Here is a 22,203-nt window from a genome sequence, read left to right on the forward strand (position 1 = left end):
CATGCCTATGCTTGTGCTTAGTCACTCAGTTGCATCTGACTCTGTGACCCGTTCGAACGTAGAGCCAATCTCCACGGTCTACCGGATTTTTCAGGCAAATAGCGGAGTGGGTTGCCATTTCATTCTCCAGAATACATGCCTATGGTAAAGTGTAATTTATACGTTAGGCCCAGTAAGAGAGGAACAAATAATAAACTAGAACATGTGTAACAATACACTGTAATGAAAGTTATGTGACTGTGGTCTCTCTCAAAGTACCTTACTGTACTATACTCCTCATTCTTCTTGCAATGTGAGAAGATGAAATGCCTGCCTGGTGAGAGGAAGGGAGGTGGGTGACGCAGCATTAGGCTACTGCTGACCTGACACTCTCAGCTACAGAATCATCTTCAGGCGATCCTGTGTCATCAAGCCACGACAGTGTGGATGGCGGACGGCCAGAGGCAAATGATGGTGACGGCTGGACGTCCCAGGTACAGCACAAGACTTCATCGTGCTACTCAGAATGCCCCGCAGTTTAAGATTGGATTACTTCTGGAATGTTCCATTTAAAATGTTTGGACTGCAGTTGACTGCAGAGAACTGAAACCAGGAAATGCAAAACTGTGGATAAAGTGGGACGACTGTATAGACTGTCATTTATAAATGCATCCTAAACAATAGATTGTTTTGCCTATTTAAAAATTGTATAGAAGTAGAATCATCCCCACTATATTTCGCCTTGCTGTCTTCATGCTGCTTTATGGCTGGGTGGTTCTTCTGTTGTTGCACCTAGCTGTAATTTGTCCCTTTTCGTGGCTGTATAGTATTCCCTTGGGTGAAGCTAACACAAGAGATCTAATCTATTGTTCATAGGTGGACACCTCGCCCCACCCAGCTCTTAGGTAAGTTTCATGTGTTTTATCACAAGGCTATTGTTAGGAGGAAAGAGCAAGTTAAAGAAGTCAAGTGATTTAAGAGCCCAGCACAGACGCATGTGTTGAAACCTGCTTCTACCACCATTGTGTGAGCTTGGGCACAGTAATCTCTGGGCCTTGGTTTTCTCATCAGTAAAATAAGAATAATAGTTTCTATTTCAGTGTCGTGATAATTCAGTAAAACAAATACATGTAGTTAAAAGTCAGTCTGGTCCATTCAAATACTTTCAGTTAAGGAATGGGAACGGTGACTTTATCTTACTCCATATTCTATGTACTGTTTGAATTTTGCATGAGCCTATGCTACTTTTATAATCCATTAAACACAAACCTTTGCCCCACAGCTTTCTATCCTCAGCCTCAGGCCCTGAAGTTCAGCTAAAGTGCAACCATGAAGGGACACGCCAGGCAAGCCCTCACCGCAGAGGCAGGGCTGAGTCTAGTCTTCCTGAGGAGCCAACTCTGGCCTGGCCCAGCCTCCCAGGCAGACATTATCTTTGTTTGTTTTTACAGTATTTTTGTTTATTTGACTGCACCAGGTCTTAGTTGCAGTGGGCAGGATCTCTTAGCGATGGCTTGCAAACTCTTAGCTGCAGCATGTGGGATCTAGTTCCCTGACATGAGTTTCAGCCCGGGTCCCCTGCATTGGAAGCTCGGAGACTTAGCCACTGGACTTCTAGGATATCCCCCCACAAAGGCATTATCTGCTCCATCAATGCCTCTACAAAGAGGACAGCCAGCCACAGAGGAAGCAGGGGAATGCCAGCACACGGGAGGACAAGGACGGCATATGACTCCCACCAGGGTTCTGTGTCCATGTTCCACGCTTGCCACCATAAGAGTCGCTCAGCCCGACGCTGTCTAGGTCACAGTGTCCTCATCAGCAAAATGTAGGAAGAGAGGGCTAGACAGGAGGAGCTCCAATATCTCCTCCAGTGAATTCCTGACACTTGAGGATTTTGGCTAACGCTGCCGAGGAGCTAAGGAAATCAGCCTGGGGGGCTGTTCTCTGGCATAGTTGCCTCCTTGAGAAATGCCCCAGGAGGCGGCTGGACCAGCACGGTCAGTCTTGCTGGCCTGGCTGTGGGGAAGCAGTCAACACGCTGGTAGCAAACAAGGGTTACCGTAGCAGGTAGGCTCTCCCCCTAGATGGGTCCTGTTGGGAGCGACTGCATGCCTGTCCACTCAAGTTCACACCAATTAACCAACACTCCTATTTGGGAGGGAACTCCTGCTAAAACACACACCATGGCTTCCAAGGAGCCAGCTAACGTGACCCTGCCTGCTCCAGTTTCCTCAATCTAAGGTCACTCTGGCCCCGGCTCCGTGCAGGAGGCCTCTGGGCCCTGCAGCCTGTCCCTTCCTTCCTCCTTCCCCTGGCCCCGTAATTAGCTGTCGTCATCTTCCTAGGGAGCTGGAGACTGCAGGGGCAGGGGCCGTCGCTGGTGCCACAGTTCACGTTGGCCGGGGTCCAGCTTAGATAATACAGCCCATCACCCTCCACACCCCCTCACTTCCTCTAGGATGGATATATGAAGCATCTGTGAAGTCAACAGCTGCTGCCTTCCACCCTGAAGAGGGTGGTGAGGTAATCCCCGTACTTAGTCTGACAAGGGCCTGGGGGAGAAAGGGGCTCTATGTGGAGGAGAGTGTGTTATTGTGTTTCTCCGGACTTCCAGGAGCACTCCGCCGATGTCCCAGCACCGCAGAGAGATGAGAAGTTGACGGGGTTTTCTCGCCTCCACAAAGCAGCTTTCATCCCACAATAGACTCCAGATTGGAGGGGAGATTTCACCACACAGCAGGCAGAGACAAGAAACTCTGTTGACGTCCTGGAGCGCCCCACCCCCACCCGTTTCTGAGGATCCCTTTGCAACCCAGAAGGCTCAGGACAGACACACGGAGTCAAAGCACGGGCACCCCTGGGTGTTTAAGGATGGAGAAGCAGAGTCAATGTTCAGACGTGACTGGGGGTGGCCCTGTGAGAGCAGGCTGTCACCTGGGCCAACGGGTGCTCTGTGCCAGAGCCATGGGGACTCTCCATGGAGAGCGACCGTGGCAAAGGTGGCTCCATCCGGTTAGCAGATGAGGAAGGCAAAGTCATCTTGGCTGAGCCCACCTCAGTGTCAGGGCCCCCGACAACCATGAGAAGAAACAAGAACTCAGTGAGTGTCTGAGGCAGCAGCAGGGCACCCTTGCCTGCAGCCTTCCACATCCTGAGTCTCAGCCACGCTTACCCAGAGTGCACACTGGAGGATAAAGATGTGGGACAGCAGGGCTCCTTGCCACTTAACTTCTCAGGAGGCAGCCACGGTAGTGACCAATTCAGCCCTGAGTTTTTTTTTACTTCTAATCAAAGTAAAAATGCCCACAATTCCAGTCTTATCCTGAGGGATGAAGCCAAATCCGGGGGAAGGTCGGTGAGAGCACAATATCCAGGGTGGCCTTTTGTTGTTTTTTGACTTTGAAATTTTATTACTAAATACTACCTCAAAGAAAATGTTTTATAGTATTGAACACACAAAAAAGTATATAAGCGATAGCGCCATTCTCTCCAGCAGTAATCACTGCACAGTTCTCATGCATCCTATGAGATCTTGCAGGTGTAGTTACACAGGCTCTTCTCCGCCCCCGAATTATTTTCCCTCCAGAAATATTACATACGGTAGTGTTAAGTAGTCCACTTTTGTAAACTTAACTATCTGTGGCAGGGTCATTTCACTAGCCCCAAGCACATGCCCTAGAGTAACTGGGAGCTGGGAGAGTGGTGTTAAAGATTTCAGTTCTTTCAAGTGAGTCCAGTGTTTGAAAAACACTTTTCCTCTAAGTTCCTAAACTCAAGGCAATTACTTCATCTGGAGCTCAAACAAGGAAGCAGTGATCCGTTCCAATGCTGAGGAACAGTAGATGTGCTGATGGTCACCCAAGGGCAAGTGAGGCTTCACCGTGACACCTTCCCAAAGGGTTTAAGAGCGATCTGGAATATATGCCATTTTGTCTAAAGCTCCACTTGAGACCTGCCCCCCAAGAATAAGATGATTCTAAGTGATATGTTATTCATGTTTCTTCCCATTTAGTTTATCTTGGGAGTTGTTCCAAATCAGAATCTATAGATGTCCTGTTCTTTCAGTGCTTACTGCAAGCTACTTCACCGCATGAATGTACGGGATGTTCTTTGCAAAGAGTTCTATTTTCATACCATAAAGAAAGAGAAGTGTCACCAATTGAAAAAAACACACACACACACAAACCAAGAACAAACTTACAAACCAAGAATATAACATTTTATTCATTTCCAGATTATGAGCGCTACACAGCATATACATATATTTAGATAACATATAAAAGAAAGAACCAACCGTAGGAAGAAATATTGGTCTGAAACTGCCTTACGGGACCATCTGTAATTCTGTAAGTTCGTGGTAAATCCACCTCCCCACACATCAAGGCAGGCAGCGAGATACACTCCAGCATTCACATATCAAAGGACGGCTTATCCCCCACTGTACTTACAATGCATGGCATAGTCACTGGCGTCCACGACAAGGGATGCCAGGCGGTAGGTAAAAGAACCACAGCACAGTGAACTAATATAAGTATCTGTTTTTTTGCATTGTCCTCCAGATAGTTTCCTTTTTAAACTAAGAGTCATATCCAGGGTCTATCCCTTGAGCTGCATTCCAGTTATTGCTGAAGGGAAAAGAAAAAAAAAAGAACAAATGCATCAGTTTAAGTTATTAGAAAATAGATGGTCAATGTCAGTGACCCCCTACCCCGAGGAACACTCAAGGGGATGCTGGCCCATGGGGCGGTGCATACGTGTCAGCAGTGGGCAGGCCCAGAAGCACCCGTCATTGTGCCAGAGGGGAGGGGTCGGCTGATAATAATTGGGGCTGATGAAGAGGTTCAGATGGAAGATATTCTGCAGGGAAGGCCTGGGAGCAGGAAGGAGCAGGATGCCCCCCAGAGGGGCAGGGTCACTTCATGGCGGTGAGGCAGCAGCTCATGGGATTATTCCTGACTCCCTGCTGGTGGCAGACCTAAGATCTTCTGATGCAGAGGCCCTCCATACTCTATGTCAACAGAGAAAGGCTCTGTACCTGACCTTGTGGAACAGAGCCCTTTCCGGGGACACAGCTTCTCCAACTCACTATCTGGCCTTCCTCTCAGGAAAGCCGGCTCACCTTTGCCTTGTTCTGAACTGGGAGATACAGTTTGAACTCTGCTGGCAGTTCGTCTTCTGAGTAGAGTCTGTCTGAGAAGTAAACCCGTCGGATGCGACAGTTTGCATGGATCTGTGGATGCAAGACTTAAAATAAGTCTCTTAAAGTAAGAGGCAAATTATCACTGTCTTCCTTTTTTTCCTGACTCTCCTCTAGCCCCTCACCCTGCATGACGCTGTCACTAGCGTCATCTCTTTGGCATCTCCTCAGCTTGGCTTAGGCGGAGATTCTGACAAGAGGGAGATGTTGCTTGTTGTATTCTCCACCATGAGGCTTCCCTGGTGGCTCAGCGGTAAAGAATTTGCCTGCAATGCAGGCAATGCGGGTTGGATCTCTGGTCAGGAAAATCCCCTGAAAGAGGGCATGACAACCCATTCTAGTACTCTTGCCTGGAGAATCCCGTGGACAGAGCAGCTTGGTGGGCTACAGTCCATAGGGTTGCAAGAGCTGGACACATAACTTAGTGTGTCACCCCCACACTCCCTACTATTACTGAGCAGATGCCTGAACAGGTCCTGAGCCTCTGAGGAGAAAGCCCCCTGGACGGTGACTTGGAAACTCTAGCCAGAAAGCCACAGAGTTCTGCCACAAGCCAGGAGCAAACAGAGCGCAGCCCCCTCTCCCATCTGGGGCTTCCTCTGGAAAAGGAGCCAGCACCTGCACCCTGAGGGTCTCAATGTAATTTGTGCCATAGGCCCGCCGAGTGAAGTCTGACAGGTTGAACTGAATCTGGTTCCAGCCGTCGTCCAGCCGCATGGGCATGGTACAGATGAAGGGCTTGACCCGGGTGGTGCTCTGGTAGTTGCTTGCCCGAAACCGCCGACGCACATTCTTATCATCTAGTACCTACAAAATATGGAGAGGAAGAATCACAGTAATTCCATCTTGGAGCAAACAACCTTGGTAAGACCAGGACCTGAAACTCCCACAGCCTGGTTTCCCAAGGCTGAGACCCAAGGGAGAATAAACAGACCCACATGGGTCACCCTGCATGCAGATGGCCCGGAAACAGTGAGTTTATCTTGTCTGTTGCCAGGACAACATCAGCTGCTTATGACATACGACACATGCATCAGGCCCTCAGGCCATAGCATGATTCCATAAACATTCTTCCCTTTGAAAAATTAAAAATGCTAGAATAGAGACCAACAATAGCCAGCCTGATATTAAATAGTAACTTCCCAGATAGATATTCTTCCAATCCTCAAGCTTTGAAATCTTAGAGCTATTGATTAGATTTTCTGGATGCTTTACTGCTTCTTGTAAAACTTGGCATGAAACTCGGATTACTAATACTGAAATTATGTCATAATAATAACGGCAGAATCAAGTGTACAGCAGAGGCAGAAAGGAGTACATTCAAAAGGATAAAGATACTTTCCTACGGCCACTTTTTTCCCGTAAATTGACCAGCCACCTCTCTGGTACAGCTGAGAGTGTACAGATTCACACGCAAATGCTTACCTGTACTTCAAAGGTAAAATACTTCTTCAGGTTTTTGATGATCATGACAAGGAAGGGAAGTTTAATTCCCAGCGTTTTCTTTGGGTCTGCAGGACATGTGATATACGTGGTGCTGTAGAAAGAGGAAACGCCAATAAACACACCACCAGCCTCTTCCTTTGTGATATGCACGGCAGTAACACTCAGCCCAAGAAGGTAAGCTGGAAGGCAGATCTAAAAGATCCAAAGATCCCTCAACCCTTGAGCTAATGCTTCTGAAAAAAGTGCCGGACTCTGGACCAAAAGTTTAACACAGCACTAGACATCAACTAGAAAGTATCTGAAAAGCAGAAGCCAGGCCAGCAGATCGGATGAAGTTCTTCCAGTGAGAAAAGATCTAATTCTGTTCTAAGAAACTATTAAGTGATAGAAAACCAAAACTAAGACCACTGTAACACTGAAAACTACACTGACCACCCACTGGGTGATTCCTGTAACACCCTCACCTCCCCTCAAACACACTGGGGTTAAATATTAACTAAGACGTACACAGCCCTTACTATGTGCTAAGCAGGTTTTATATATATTCACTTATTTAACCTTGACAATAATTCTCTAAGGAAGATGTATTGTTCTTATTCCTATTTTACAGATGAGGAAACTGAAGCCTGAGGGATAAAGTAACTTGCCCAGGGTGAGCCCTAAGCAGCAGAGCGGGATTCACACTGGGCAGTCTCGCTCTGCAGTCTCTGCTATCAGCCTCTGTGATGTGCTGCCTCTGGGCACACAACGTCTCTGGGAGAACAGATTGGGAACCTACCTGACATTTGTTCCTTCAATCTCTAGCACCAGGGACTGGATGTCATTATCGGTGATTCTTTTGATGTGGCCATTCCGTACCTACAAGGGAGAAAATTAAACTGGTGAGTACTGAAATATTTGGCAAAAATTTTGTTAAGATTTCGAAGGCTGAATGCAACTATTTAAAGAAAACTACAGTAGCCCAAAAGGCATTAACACAGAAGTTTGTGACATGATATGTTGAAGCTTCTATGTAAATAAGCCATGCAATTACCTCTAGACAGGGCCCAATCAACCACCACAGGAACTGCAGATAACCGGGCCATCTATAAATCACGACCAATTTCTTCCCAAAGAAATCAATTCAATTTCAATATAGGTAATGTTTACCAAGTATCTGCTAAGCACTAGGAACATTCCTAACATTAACAGCAATCTCAGTCCTAACAAGACCAACAATAAAAGTCACAAGGTCAGACTTCCCTGGTATATGACTCTGCCTGCCAATGCAGGGGACACAGGTTTGATCCTTGGTCTGGGAAGATTCCACGTGATGTGGAGCAGCTAAGCCCATGAGCTGCAACCATGAGCCTGTGGCTCTACAGCCCAGAAGCTGCAACAGCTGAGCCCACGTGCTGCAACTACCGAAGTCCACGCACCTAGAGCCTGTGCTCCACAACAAGAGAAGCCACCACAGTGGGAAGCCCATCCACGCAAGGAAGACTAGCTCCCGCTCGCTGCAGCCACAGAAAGCCCGAAAGCAGCAGAGGACCCAGAGCAGTCAAGAGAGTAAACAAACAAATAAATGAGAAAAAAAAATCACAAGGTCACTGGTGTTGTTTCCACTTGACAGATGTGGACACTGAGAGGCAGGGAGTGCAGATGGCAAGCCCCAAGTAAGGAAGGCAGGAGCAACAGCCAGGGTTTCCACTGCCCGATTCTGCCTCACACAGATGGTTCTTTGGCCAGAAAGGTCAAATGCTGAGTGTCACTGACAGGGAGGGTGGCACCCCAAAGAGAACATATTATCCCTCGAGGTTTACGCTGACTTCATGCTTCCCTATCTGCTTTTCCCTAAGTTTCTACTTTTTCAAATATGAACTCAAGTCCCATCTGAGCCACACACAGAGGCCTTCTTTAGCATTTTCAGCCTACACTGACCTCTCTTCTGATTTGTTTCTGTGGCTCATGCAGCCCAGACTACGTAATTTAGCACTTCACCCTATGTTGTTTTGCATGGTTGGCAGCATATGTAGGGGTACATGATGGAGAGGAATCAATTATCGGTATGGACTCCTCCTCTCAAAAATTATTTAGGAAAGCACAATTATCTTCAAGTATTACATTCAAGCACTTTATATGGACAAAACAGAGACACACGAAGGCACTTCTGAGATGGGTCTGGCCTCTTTGGGCTGAATGTATTAACTAACACATGAAAAAGATCAAGCAGGGCTAGAACTGCATGCCCAGAAAGGTAAGCACGTGGTCTCTTAATGGGTAGAGGGAAAATGGCTGCCTGCGCTCACAGTCAATGGCTTATCACGTGGCTCACCATTAGACTAGCGTAAGGGAGAGAACACCGCACTGACTGACAGTTACACTGTTCAACATGGACTATTGGTAACACGGCATTCTGTCTTGAGACCTCAGTCTCTGTGAGCTCAGTTTGTGTGAACTTGTGGTGTGCTTGGTATTCCCCAGGTGACATCGGGTATTACTGCCCATCTTTTTCTGCAAGATGTTACTGAGTCTTGTTGCCTCCAAAAAGTATAAGCTCAACAGTAAGGAAAGAATATGAAACACTGTATGTTCTACAATGCTTAGTACTCTGCTAGGCATAAACTAAGCATTCAAATATTTGCTGACTTCTGGAATTTGTCATGCTAAGAGTTGGCACATCTGAAGAGATTCAAGGAGGGTTTTAAAAAAATTCCTGGTTGACATATCCACCATGGACTATTATGGGAGGCCAGAGATCCCAGGGTATATCGCAAAGACAGTGCAGTTGCCAGCATCAAGAATGCCTTCCCACAAATCATCCTTCGGGACCCATTGTCAGAAACGGAATGCTGGGTGCATGGGCCCCGGGTCTCTGCCAAGGCAGCATTTCTGGATTCTCAAGTCACAGACACCACATTGAAGTGCTTCTCAAACAAAGCTGGCAACATCCAATGCCCTCCTGCTTTGAATTCCGGGCCTCTTTCCAGAGGAGATTAAGAGCACAAAGACTTGGATCTGTGTAGCACATGCCAACACTGCCCACCTCGTTCCCCATATAAATGCTCCCAAAGTGGCAATATTCCTCCTCTATTTGCTAGCCCACAGCTGCTGTGGAAAATCAGGCTGACTCGTTGGTAAAGGAGGAATTCATCCAGAAATTTTTCCATATAATATGATGTAGTCACATTGATAAGAGCTGACAGTGCCCCACTAATTTTATAACACACCACTAATTATTCTCTGAAGAGTAACTTCATTCTTTCTTAAAAAGGTACAGAATGCAACAAACCAAACAGGTGGTTAAAAACAAGGAATTAAGCTATTAGGGTCCAGAAACTACTATTGCTAAAAGGCAACATGTTGCAATTTATCCAACATTGTTTAAACATGTGACCTCCTGGACTTCTCTGTGGTCCAGTGGTTAGGAGTCAGAACTCCCAATGTAGGCCACCTGGGTTCCATCCCCTATCAGGGAACTAGATCTCACATGTGAACTCCCAACCAAGAGTCCACATGCCACAATGAAAGTTCCCTGGTGTTGCAAACAAGACCTGGCACAGCCAAATTAAAAGAAAAAAAAAAAAAGCAGCGTGACCTCAGATCTTACATCCTGGATGGTCTCTCAGATCACAGTGGACAGGAAGCCTCCCTCGGCTCCAGAAAACTCAGCCAGATTACACAGGGAGGAAATGTTAGGAAACTTGCCTTCTGCCCATCTCAAAGTTTACAGCATAGGACTTCACTCCAGTAACCACTCAGTGACCACTCAGGTCTTTACAGAAGAAAACAATGCCTTATACTGCAAGCAGAAGCCAAGAGACTAAAAGCCAAAACAGGCTTTGTGTATTCTTACAGACTTCTGGCCCAGAGGCAAATTAACGCTGGACTGTCAGAGCTTCTTAAGGGGAATTTCTTTCACATCAACATCCACACTCACAAACTTAATTCTTACAAAATTAATTAATGCAGCCCATAAAAAGTCAAAAACCCAGAGGAGAAAAAGGTAGTTTTTTTGAAGGAATACCCACCAGTCTCTCTAGAGTTTTAACCTGCCCAGTGGTGAGAAGAGTCTAAATAGAGCTATGCCCAAGAGCAAAGTTCAATCCTCAAAGAAAAGCACAGGTATGGTCATATCACAAGGTGCCAGAGCTTTAGAATCAAACTGAGTTAATTTCTTAGTGAATTATGATTTTTCTTCTTCATTAAGTTTTAAGCACTATAGATACAAATTCACTGGAAGAAAAGAGTAGAGTGGGGATGGGTGCAATTAACCAGATATGAGCAGTTAAAGAGTAGGAAACCTCCCCAAACCTTTTTCTAGGCTCTCAAACTAGGATCAAAGGAGAAAGAGAGGTCGTCAATTTGGGGCAAGGCCTCCCAACCTCCCTGGCAATCTGCCTGTCACTGCCTTAGCTTGTCAAGGTCTTCCAGGAAGCAACCCCCTCCTCAGTACAGCTTCTGACAAACATGGATAATAAGACACATGGCCTCAGAAAGCATCAACTTCCTTTCCTTACCTCCTTCCAGTTCAGAGGCCACCAGGCAGGCCTCGCTGTGAAATGAAGATAAAACGAATGAGGCGGCATTTATTGCTCGTGGTGAAAGTAGGTTTTATTTTACTTCCTTCATCTAAATTAGAAAGTGTCTTTTGTTTCTGAATTGCTGTGTGTGCTCAGCTGCTTCAGCCATGTCTGACTCTGTGCGACTCCATGGACCCACAGCCCACGAGGCTCCTCTGTCCACGGGATTCTCCAGGCAAGAACACTGGAGTGGGTTGCCATTACCTCCTCCAGGGGATCTTCCTGACCCAGGGATCCAACCTGCATCTCCTGCATTGCCAGTGGATTCTTTACCACTGAGCCACCGGGAAAGCCCTCTGACTTGCTAATTCTTTTTATTTCATGACACGTTCCTGCAGTGTGACTTATGAGTGTTTCATTCCTCCAAAATAATAATAATAATAAACAAAGCCAATCTTACATTTTTTAACTTCATGAACACCTCCCCTCCCACCCCCACTCCCACCCCCACTCATGAGCTGAAGGTACTTTAGAAGCTTCAGAACCCCAGGCTACTAGCAAATTAGCAATCAGAATGGGTCTCAGCCTCTGCAGACAGCAAAAGGGAGCCTTCAAGCCCTTTTTTGCAATCACTCTCCCAGGCTTTCCATGGTTGCTGGGGCAACTAATAAAGAACACTGATTTTTTTTCTTTCCCTAAGTAAGCCCCAGGGAGGAGGGTCAAGCTGAGGTGGGGAAAATACTGCTGGGACGGGGAGGAGGCTGTCCAATGCTGCTTTAGAGATAACAGGCGCTGCGTCCACTCCCTACTCCCCTTTCCTCTTCACTGGCTCCACCCACTTACCGTGGCAGACAGCTGAGCCCTCGGGCCATCTGGCACCCTAGTCTTAATGACACATGTTCCAATTTACATTAAGCCTTTAGAGCTGTCCATTTCAGCGGGAAAGTTTCCACCCTGAGCTAGGGGCTGGGCTCTAGGTCAGAAAACAGGCAGAGGGAGACCTCTGTGGGGAGAGCTGGGCATAGCGGTCTCAAGGCCTGGGCCTTGCAGGCGCCAGCGGGTCAAAGGCTTCTCTCCCTTTGTGGCACTTAACAGGGACTAACCAAACAGCAGACAGGCAACTCTGCAATTACAAGCAGCCTTTTAAAGTAAAGATGATTCTGTGTACCATAACCAGTCTCTTCCTAACAATGCCGTGGAAGGGCAAGTGTAAAACCCAGGCCTTTGCCCAATTACAGTAAAAGCTATCATTTGGAATAATGAAGAACATCCTCAGACTGACCCAGGGATAATCTGGGAAAAAAAAAAAAGTGCTAGTATTTTCATGTCCAAATGCTCTTAAGTCTACTACTGGAAACTGCATTAATTTAACATGTACTAACAAGGTTTGCTAATTAAAAACTAGGGTGTGGGAACTTTTTTTTCTGCAAAGAGCCTTCATTCATTTTTAAAATTAGGAACTGAATGGGAATCTAATATCCTCCAGCAACAACCACAAAAACTATGGTTCTAATACTCTGGGAATGTGGAGGATCAGCAGCAGCTGAGAAAAAGACAAGATGAAAGAAAAGACAGAGACGCTTGTATGAATTATCAATCTCATGTAGCAGACTTTAAGGATATTGCCAGTAAAGCCTGAAAGTTATATGTTTTACACCGGTCTAAGTGGGAATGGAATCTCCTGGTATTTTCTTTACAAATCAGAAGTAATGTTTACATTAAACATAAAGAGCCCTTTAATAATGTAGTATTTGCTGATCCCAGAAGTTAAGGGATTATTAAGAAATCCCCGTGTATGTGTTTGTGTTTAGTCACTCAGTCCTGTCTGACTCTTTGTGACTTTTTGGATTGTAGCCCACCAGGTTCCTTTGTCCGTGGGATTTTCCCGGCAAGAATACTGGAGTGGGCTGCCATTTGCTCCTCCAGGTGATCTTCCCGACCCAGGGATCGAACCTGTGTCTCCTGCACTGCAGGTGGATTCTTTACCTCCTAAGCCATCAGTGTGTGTGTGCTCAGTCACTTCAGTAGTGTCTGGCTCTTTGTAACCCCAGGGACTGCAGTCTCCCAGGCTCCTTTGTCCCTGTCAGTGGGATTTTCCCAGCAAGAATACTAGAGTGGGCTGCCATGCCCTCCTCCAGGGGATCTTCCCAACTCAGGGATCAAACCTTCGTCTCCTGCATTGCAGGTGAGTTCTTTACTGCTGAGCCACTGGGAAAGCCCCTAATTTCTCCTAAACTCTTGGTTTGAAAAACTACAAAGGTCTCTATCAGGAAGCTTACCATCCAGCCAGGAATACAGATCTTGAGAAACTAATTTCAAGTTTGATGAAAAGGAAATAGAAGTGGATATAAATTAACCTAACCTGAGGAAATGCCTTTGAGCTGTGACCTAAGACTAATAAAGGCAGAAAAGAAGAAGTGGGTCCCAGCAGAGGGGCCAGCAAGTGCAAAAGTCTGAAGCTGAGAGAGAACAGACTTCTTTCAGCTCAATAGCAAGTCACTGCTAGATGGGGAGGTGAGCCTGGAGAACTAGTTAAGCAGGTACCAGCCCACAGGCTATGTGTCCTGAGAGCCATGTGAAGGTTTTGGACTGGGAAAGCCATGGCACAATGACTAAATTACCCTAATTTCAGAAGTCTGAATTTACTGGACTTCCTATTCTAGGGATCTGAATATGGGGCGCAGTTATAAACTATTCCTTTACTCTTGAGCAAATGCCTCGGTTCCCTGCTTTATTTAATACTGTATGCCCTAACTGTTGCTAAGCATTTATATACCTCTTCATTTAATCATTGTAGCCAGGAGAAGCAGGTGGCATTATTACAAGATGAGAGAACTGAGTGAAGTACTTGCTCAAGGTTACACAGCACAGGACATGATGCCATAGCTAGGACGCAAATTCAAGGTGTCTGACGACACCTAGCACTGGGGTTTCCAGGTAAGATACTAGTCTTCCCCTTAAGGAACCTGTAGTCTAGCGGAAGATATACAATAAATAGGCAACTGCCATACGGTGTGATACGGAACACCACAGGAGCACACAGGAGACATCACTTAAGTTCCCACTGAAATAATGTTTAAGCTGAGAGTTGAAGGATGACATGGGGGAAGGGCTAACTTCAGTGCGTCAGATAAACGCAGATATTGTAAATGTAGCCACACCACAAAATGAATTTGCAAATTCACTATTACTATGACTATGGCATTCACTCCTCACATTCACAAGACACAGAGCCAAACCTAATTTTTCCAAGACTGTTCTTCGCTGTAAACAAATGACAGAAACTCTCTCCATATAAATTCAAGAAAGAGAATAGTAAAGTTTTGTGAAATCAAAATATGAAATAACTAAAAACAGGCACTTATAGCCAAAATGCACCTACTGGCAGAGGGCAGGGTCATTTCTAGGTAAGTGTGGACAATCATTCCTTCCTTCCTTCCTTATAACTCTGCCTTATTCAGAATCATGGGAGTGGGGAAAATGTCTTCTCTAACTGTATCTTTCCAAATCTACACAATGCCTCACTTAGCTGTTGCTCAATAAATCCTTGTTAAGTATATCAGTTCCCAGCATTTCCCCTTCTGGACTGGATTCCCAACACTGTCTGAGGACTTTGTAATATAGCTGAGAAAAGGCACACATATACACCAAAGCCTATGGATCTGGCCCCAAACTTTCCCTTTTTTCCTTCCTTTCCTTCCCTTGTCCCAAGGGGAAAAATTCACAGATAAACACTTTTTCAATCTAGTCTAAATAAAAAGAGTAGAAACATTTAACTCCCTATTACAAGAATTTCCCTTAAAATGACAATTCCTCTAAAGGTTTTCTTTGCCAAAATGTCTGCTTAATTTACTCCACATAGCCCTGCCAGTTGATCTAACAATATTTTCACACACGTTTATGTCATTAAGGTACCATCTGACCTCTAGTGGCGTTGTTAAGGGACACAGTGCACTATGGTTACTCTGCTTTTATATTCTGTATGTAAACATGTTGCCTAGTCAAAAACTGCATTTGAAAAATAAAACACACCACAAAAGATCAAGCCCAGAAGGGTTAAAACGGGCCAACTCTGATAGACGTTTCACTTAATAGAAATGCTGAAGCCTCTCTAACACTGGAATTGGACTTAAGTTCTTTGACCTGCTCTGAAAACCTCTTCTCCTACATCAAGTCCCATTCTCTATTTCATTTGCCTACTACCGACACTTTTGTTACAACCCCAAGTTCAACTGGCACACAATCCACTCTCTCCAGACTTTGGACAGTCCATAATTAAGTCAAGCCAGGTGGCTCAGCGGTAAGGAATCCACCTGCCAACGAAAGGGACGCGGGTTCAACCCCTGGGTCCGGAAGATCCCCTGGAAAAGGAAATCACAAGCCACTCTAGTATTCTTGCCTGTAAAATCCATGGGGTTGCAAAGAGTCAGACATGACTTAGCAACTAAATAACAACCCCCACAACATCTGAGAAGCCATCATGCTTACAAAGTTCCCAGGAACACTCATTTTGAGCTCTCTTTGTAGAGGTGCAATTTCAGAGTTTACAAGGTTTTTTAATCCAATGTGAACAAAACCATGAACTGACAAACTCAGTAATGTAGGAAAGCAATTAAGGAACCGCTTTCTTGTGTAAAAAGTAACTCCCAGCATTAGATGTAGTTTGGGAACAGAATCACTGTGAAAGAAGGTCAGATTTCTCACACATGCATAAGGCCAAACTCCTTACATTCAGATCTTTCAACTGTCTTATAAAAATAACACTGTGAATACACCACCCAGAAAGCTGCTCTCAGAATGAAGAATTCCATAGCAGCAACAGGCAGAAAGAAGGCTGTTTGTGTTCTCAGTCCCTCTGTGGCCGAAAAACCTTCATCTGTGGATGTGGGAAGACGAAAACAAGGACTTGTTCTGAGATGAAATCCAAGATTCTTGGCCTCATTGCCAGTAAACTGCTTATTTAGATGACCCCACATCCTTCTCTATAAAAACAGCATTCAACATACCACCTCTCTCCATCTTCCCCGGAGGAGTGCAGTACTAAGTCACCTGTCTTCCATGGTAAGAGTGCTTTATATTAACTTATATTAAAAAAAGAGTACAGAAAACTGAGAATTTGCATAAGAAAGCAAATGGCACAGTAGTTAAGTGAGAACCAACTCATAGACTGCTAGGCACACATGCCCCCTAATCAGCATCTCTAGAATGTGGACAGGGTCACCATCCTCTGGAGTCGGTGGAAGCATCACCCAGTGGATGCCTGAATAAAGACGATGAAGCTTGTACTTGGCTTTGAGCACGTTAACCTAGACGACACTTTATCACCATTTTGCAACTTTCCTGATGGAGATCAGTCACTGAAGGCAGAGCACAGACTCCAAGTCACAGTGAGTGTGGAGCAGGTGCCAAAGACCACTGAATTCCGGCTCCGTTGGGATCAGTGACAGGAAGGGAGCAAATGAATGAAACCCAAACATACCCGAGTTCTGGCTGTACCTCTGTAAGGGAGCCTGGGACAATGGCTCTGTGTCCAGTGCCCAGCACCGCGCCTGGCACAACACAGGATATCACTAAATACTTGTGAAATCGGTGAACAGCAGTTTCTTTCATCTGCACTTTCCCAAAGCAACCTCATGTGACTTGACGCTTCTCACGCTGTTAGATGGGTACTATCAACCCCACCATGTAAGTGGGGAAATCGAAGCTAAAAAACTGCCTGTCCGTCAAGTCTGCGGCGAGGGACACTGGTCCACACCCCGGCCGTAGGACACTTAAACTCCAGCCACGCCCACCCCACATGCACCTCCTCTGCTTACACGATGCCCTCATCTCGCGCCTCAATCACCCCAGGCTGGGGCCAGGGCACAGCAGAGACCGCCTGGCCTCCCCCAGGCCCTAGCTCGTCACAATTACCTGCCACCCCAGACCTTGCTCCGAGACCTCGCGCCCCCGCCGCCCTCAGTCCCTGACCTTTTTGTCCCAGATCTGCAGGGGTTTGCTCCCGATGCTGTAGAGGATGGAGAGGAAGCCGCTCTGGAACGTGTTTTTGAACATCTTGCCGGCGGCCTTCTCCTCAGCCTCGCCGAAGCCGACCTAAATATGGGCACCAATTGGCGAAGGCAAAACAGGGGTCTGGCTGGTCCAAATAAGGGAAGCTGAGCCCCTGACCTCCAGATCAGCGGCCACAGATAGCTGGACTTGGACGCGGGACACTAAGTCCGTGAACCTACGCTCCCAAGAAAACCAAACCACCCCAACACGGAAACCACAGCAACTGCCGCCAGCACCGCACTCCCCTCCTTAAATGGAGGCGGCGGGCCTCCCGCCGCCAGAGATGAATCCCTCCGCTCACCTGAGCCCGCCCCCTCAGAGAGCAGAGCCCAATCCCGCCACGGGGATCACGGACTTCCTGTTCCTTTCGCTCTTAAGCCCCGCCCTAGTGCCGCCTCCTTGGGAAAAGAACGCCCTTGCCGAGGGACTATTTTCCCGTCGCTGTCCCAGAGCCGCTTTTAGAAAGCGGAAGGAGACAGGATAATAGAATGGTTTAGCACCTGAGTGGTGTCAAGGGAACGTGGAGGGGATGGAGTCTAAGGGCGTGAAGGCCAGGTTCCGCCCACTAGGGGCTAGGAGGAGTTACAAGCGGGAGAAAAGTGGGGAAAGGCAGGACCTGGTGTCCTGAGACTAACAAATAATTGCTTGTTGGCCGAGTACAGGATAAGGGTAAAGCAGCTAACCAGTATTGCGCAGTAAGTGTGCTAAACGCCATGTGGGCATCATTGCTTTAATTATTGACCGGGTCGCTATGAATATACAGCATAACCCGCGGAATGAAGTCAAAGCAATCCTTGAGGAAAAGTTACCACCTTAAACAGGTGATTAGAAACAAGAAGGTCTGAACATTAAATGCAGAAATTAATGCAATTAAAATAAAGTTAGTTGAGTTGAATCAACAGCTGTTTTTTTTTTTTTTAAATCAATTCTTAGAACCGTTTTAAAAAGACATAAACTATGATATTTCAAGTGTGGAAGAAACATCAAATGTTGGAAACCAACATTCACTGAGCCTCTGGTGTATGAACTTCCAGTCCCTCTGATTCCAGCTTTCCTTCTAGGCTCCATGTCAGTCAGCCTACAACATTCTCTTCTCCTGTTAACATGTTACCCTGGGTAAAGTCCAAATCCTGTTCCATATTTAAAGTCTTCAGAACTCACCAGGTGGGGCGTCCAGGCTTTGTGGTGCCTGCTGTGATCAGGCTTCTCCGGTGCCTCAGGGGTGAAGAATCCTGCAATGCAGGGGCCATTGGAGACTTGAGTTAGTTGTCTGGATCAGGAAGATCCCCTGGAGAAGGATTCTTGCCTGGAGTATCCCATGGACAGAGGAGACTGGCAGGCTATAATCTATAGGGTCTCAAAGAGTCAGACATGACTACAGTGACTTAGCATGCACACACTGACCACTTCTATTTAAGACAGCTTTGTAATATCATTTTATAATTAAGAGAATAGGATATTTGAGTCTTCTTAATCATGACTGATAGATTCATAAAACATGCAACTTTACCCACATACGTGCTGCTGTTTGTACTAGTAGTACTGCTCCTTATTTGTGCCCTCCAAACACAGGGATTGATCAATTCTATTTTGCATGAGTCTTTTTTTTTTTTAAGTTTAAAAAGGAGAAAAAACATGTGATATGTCTAACTGTATAACCTGCATTATTGACTTTATTTCTGATGGGAAGGAAATTCTGTTTTGATCCAGCTTTGATGAGACTCAAATCTTCTGCTTACCTTTGCAGATTTTACAAAATCATATGAACTACTTGAATAAATTTCTAAGGCCCCTGCCAGGGCCTTGGAAGGGACCCAACGAGATTAATCAAGCAAGCTGATGGAGAAAATGAAAGTGCTTGCTTCTCTTAACTACTCATTCTCAGTGAGTATCCACGTGAAAACTGTTCAGTTTTTCCTTATGTGGGGGGGTTCAAAGTTTACTATGATTATGTCCTTGGCTAAGATGATTTGATGATTTGATCAAAGATATGGAGGACATAAGTGAGTTTGTTTGCTCCTATTGTAGACTTGATTTTGGCAAGCTCCTTCCAGGGGCAGACTGTGTCTTCTGGGCACACATCCCCTCACCTACCACAGTACCAGCATGACAGATACACAATGAATGGATGGATGAATGGATTAGTGCTAAATGGTTACCTCTGATATTGCCTTCTTTTCAAAGTAATGTAGAACAAATTTAACCTAAACCACAGATGTCTCTCACAGAAACATGCGTTAAACACTATATAGTCAACCCTTGACAAGCACCGGGGTTATTAAGGTCACCAATCCACTCCAGCAGTCAAAAATCTGTGTGTAACTTATAGTTGTCCCTCTGTATAGACTGCTTCCTCCATATCCCCAGTTCTGCATCCTCAGATCAACCAACTTTGGATCATGTAGTATTTGTTATTGAAAAAAATCAACATATAAGTGAACCCTGTAGTTCAAATCCAAGTTGTTCAAGGGTCAACTCTATTTCTTCAAGATTGTTTTCTCTTCATCAAGAAAGCTAAGGACTAAATACATGAAAAATCTTGATATGTTGCTTCCGTCAACGATTGTGATTAGAGCAAGGTGGATGAGTCAGTTGGTAGTAATTCCGATCTAAGTAGTGTATGCAGAAGCTCAACTGATGTTAGTCAGGCCATTAAAAGATGCAGAGGAGGTGAACGTAAAGAAGCTGCACGAGGTAAAAGACAGGAGGTGGTCTTGAGAATCCCATTACTATTACTATAGGATTGGCCACAATTTTCGTTCGGGTTTTTCATACATTAGCTTGTATGGGAAAACCCCAAATGAACTTTTTGGCCAACCCAATATGAGCAGGAGGGTAGAACCACTGCAGAAGCAGCAACCAATTCTGCACCAGCCCAGAATCTCTGGCCATGAACGAATTAGAGTCCTGTGTTTAGACAGAATAGCTCACCTGGTGGCATAGGTGTCAAAATACTCACAAGATTATGGGAAGTAAATCAAATACACAATGTCAGTAATCCATGTCAAACAGAGGAATACATTTCTGATTATTGTGATGTTTTGTTGTTTAAGATATTTGAAATAGTTAACCCATTTAAAGGATTAGAGGATCTGGCACTTCAAATTTAATTTGAAATGCTTAAAGGAATTTGAAACTAGACCTGTAATTATAATTTTAAAATGCTATGCAAGTTTAATTAAGTTTATAAACAATGTTTAAAAGATTTTGATTGATTAAATCTATGAGTTTAGACTTAGATATGTTAGTGTTTGAATGCTTAGGAAGATTTCAGCAGATTTTAGGTCTTTCATATTAACTATGGGAAGTGTTTGTGCAAATCAAACAGATTAAATATGTAGTTTACTTTCAATCTGTCTAAGGAAACTAGATTAAGTATGTGGGTAACGTGTATGGTTTAACCCTGAAGTCCCCAACCTCTGGGCCTCAGACCAGTATGGATACCTCCTGTCAGATCAGTGGTCGCATTAGATTAGAAATAAAGTACACAAAAAATGCTCTTGAATCATCCTGAAACCACCCCTCACCCCCACCTCAACAACCCCCTCCCCCAACCCCTGGTCCATGGAAAAATTGTCTTCCATGAAACTGGTCCCTGGTGCCAAAAATTTTGGGGACTGCTGGTTTAACCCATTAAGTTTTGAATTAATTGAACATCGATCAAAGATGAACCAAAATAAATGTTCAGATTTACATATAAAACCAAGCAGTCGGTAGTTGTAACAGGATTTGTAAAGACATAAGACAAATTAGACTTTTAATCATACAATTTAATAACTAAGATATTAAAAAAAAAAACACCTGGAACTGTAAAAATCCCTTTTAGTGCACAAAAGCCTTAGTTACTTGTGAAAAACCAGTGGACAGCATCTATTCATGTCAGTCTGAGACCAGAACTCCAAGCACCTGGCCAGTAAAGGACACAAGGGACTTGCCTCACACTGTAAGGCAGTTTGTTCTTCACCCCTCCTTGCTGATGGGAATGGGGAGGTATAGAGACGAGATGAGGAATTGTGCCTGGACAGTCCCCTTAGCTGGGAGCAAAGACGGAAGAGCACCTGAATGACTGGGATGCTCAACTGGTAGACCGCTGAATCTTAGCTCCAGTGGTTATATCCGAAGACATTGGTAAAAGAGCCAGTGCTGGACAGATGAAGCTCCTGCTAATCTCAGAAAGAAGTTCAAAGGGGACTGTGCTGGGACTCTGCACGTTTTTGTTATTTTTGAAAACTTGTTTTTAAACTTACGTACACTTACATAAAACTTACAAAACTTACATACACTTAAACTTACATAAAAGTGTACATTTTAGTATACTTTTGGGTGTGGTTTTGACAAAGTCATATAACCATCACCATGTTTAGGATACATCGCCCTCAAATTCCCTCATGCTGTCTGTCCCTTTGCAGTCAAGCCCCCCAACCCCGCAACCCCCCAACCTTAACCCTTGGCAACTGTGGGTCCATTCTCCATACCAACAGCTTTGCCTCTTCTGTGCCTATGTGCATGCTAGGTCGCATCAGTCGTGTCCCACGAGGCTCCTCTGTCCATAGGATTCTCCAGGCAGGAATACTGGAGTGTGTTCTATATTAGAGCCAACACCCCTTCTTCAAGTCTCAAATATCCAGTAGGTTCCTGGAAAGTTCATAGACCCTGGGCATGCCTGACAGAGCCCAAGAATTCCATGCCCTCCTCCAGGGGAACTTCCCAACGTAGGGATCAAATCTTTGTCTCCCTCATCTCCTGCATTGCAGGCAGATTCTTTACCACCGAACCACCAGGGAAGCTTCTTTTTCCTTCATGTCATATAAATAGAATCATCCAGCCTTTTGATACTGGCTTCTGCACTTAGAACAATGCATTTGAGATGCACATTAAAGTTTGCAGAAGATTCTGCGAAGAGTTGCTCATGCATTCCACCACCCAGCCCCCTCTGGCCAGGAATATTTTAAAACATTACTACCTCTCTGCATTCTTACTTTTGAAGTCTTCTCCATAGCATTTCAAACATTAAAAGGTATCCGT

The 22,203-nt window shown here is 45.3% G+C and overlaps 1 protein-coding gene across 2 annotated transcripts; it reads right to left on the reverse strand.

Moving 5' to 3' along the window:
• Positions 1 to 4,220: 4,220 nt before the first annotated feature.
• CFAP20 (cilia and flagella associated protein 20) lies at positions 4,221 to 17,387 on the reverse strand. Of its 2 annotated transcripts, XM_052656388.1 has the most exons (6): positions 17,098 to 17,387; positions 7,404 to 7,483; positions 6,605 to 6,716; positions 5,798 to 5,986; positions 5,102 to 5,212; positions 4,221 to 4,607 (listed from the first exon to the last, which is right to left on the reverse strand). In XM_052656388.1, the coding sequence occupies exons 1-6, from the start codon at positions 17,179 to 17,181 to the stop codon at positions 4,602 to 4,604; spliced, it is 582 nt and encodes a 193-aa protein (XP_052512348.1). In that variant the 5' UTR covers positions 17,182 to 17,387; the 3' UTR covers positions 4,221 to 4,601. The 2 variants fall into 2 exon arrangements, with proteins under 2 accessions (XP_052512348.1, XP_052512345.1); XM_052656385.1 differs by lacking the exon at positions 4,221 to 4,607 and having other exon boundaries at positions 5,084 to 5,212.
• Between the last annotated feature and the right edge of the window lie 4,816 nt (positions 17,388 to 22,203).

The sequence above is a fragment of the Budorcas taxicolor genome, chromosome 18 (genome assembly GCF_023091745.1).
Source record: "Budorcas taxicolor isolate Tak-1 chromosome 18, Takin1.1, whole genome shotgun sequence".
Classification (NCBI taxonomy): Eukaryota; Metazoa; Chordata; class Mammalia; order Artiodactyla; family Bovidae; genus Budorcas; species Budorcas taxicolor.

Coding starts and splice junctions, on each gene's coding strand:
- CFAP20 (XM_052656385.1), bottom strand. CDS start 17,181: ATGTTCAAAAACACGTTCCAGAGCGGCTTCCTCTCCATCCTCTACAGC. Junction 7,484..17,097: donor TGCAGATCTGGGACAAAAAG/GTCAGGGACTGA, acceptor TCTCCCTTGTAG/GTACGGAATGGCCACATCAA. Junction 6,717..7,403: donor ATTGAAGGAACAAATGTCAG/GTAGGTTCCCAA, acceptor CTCTTTCTACAG/CACCACGTATATCACATGTC.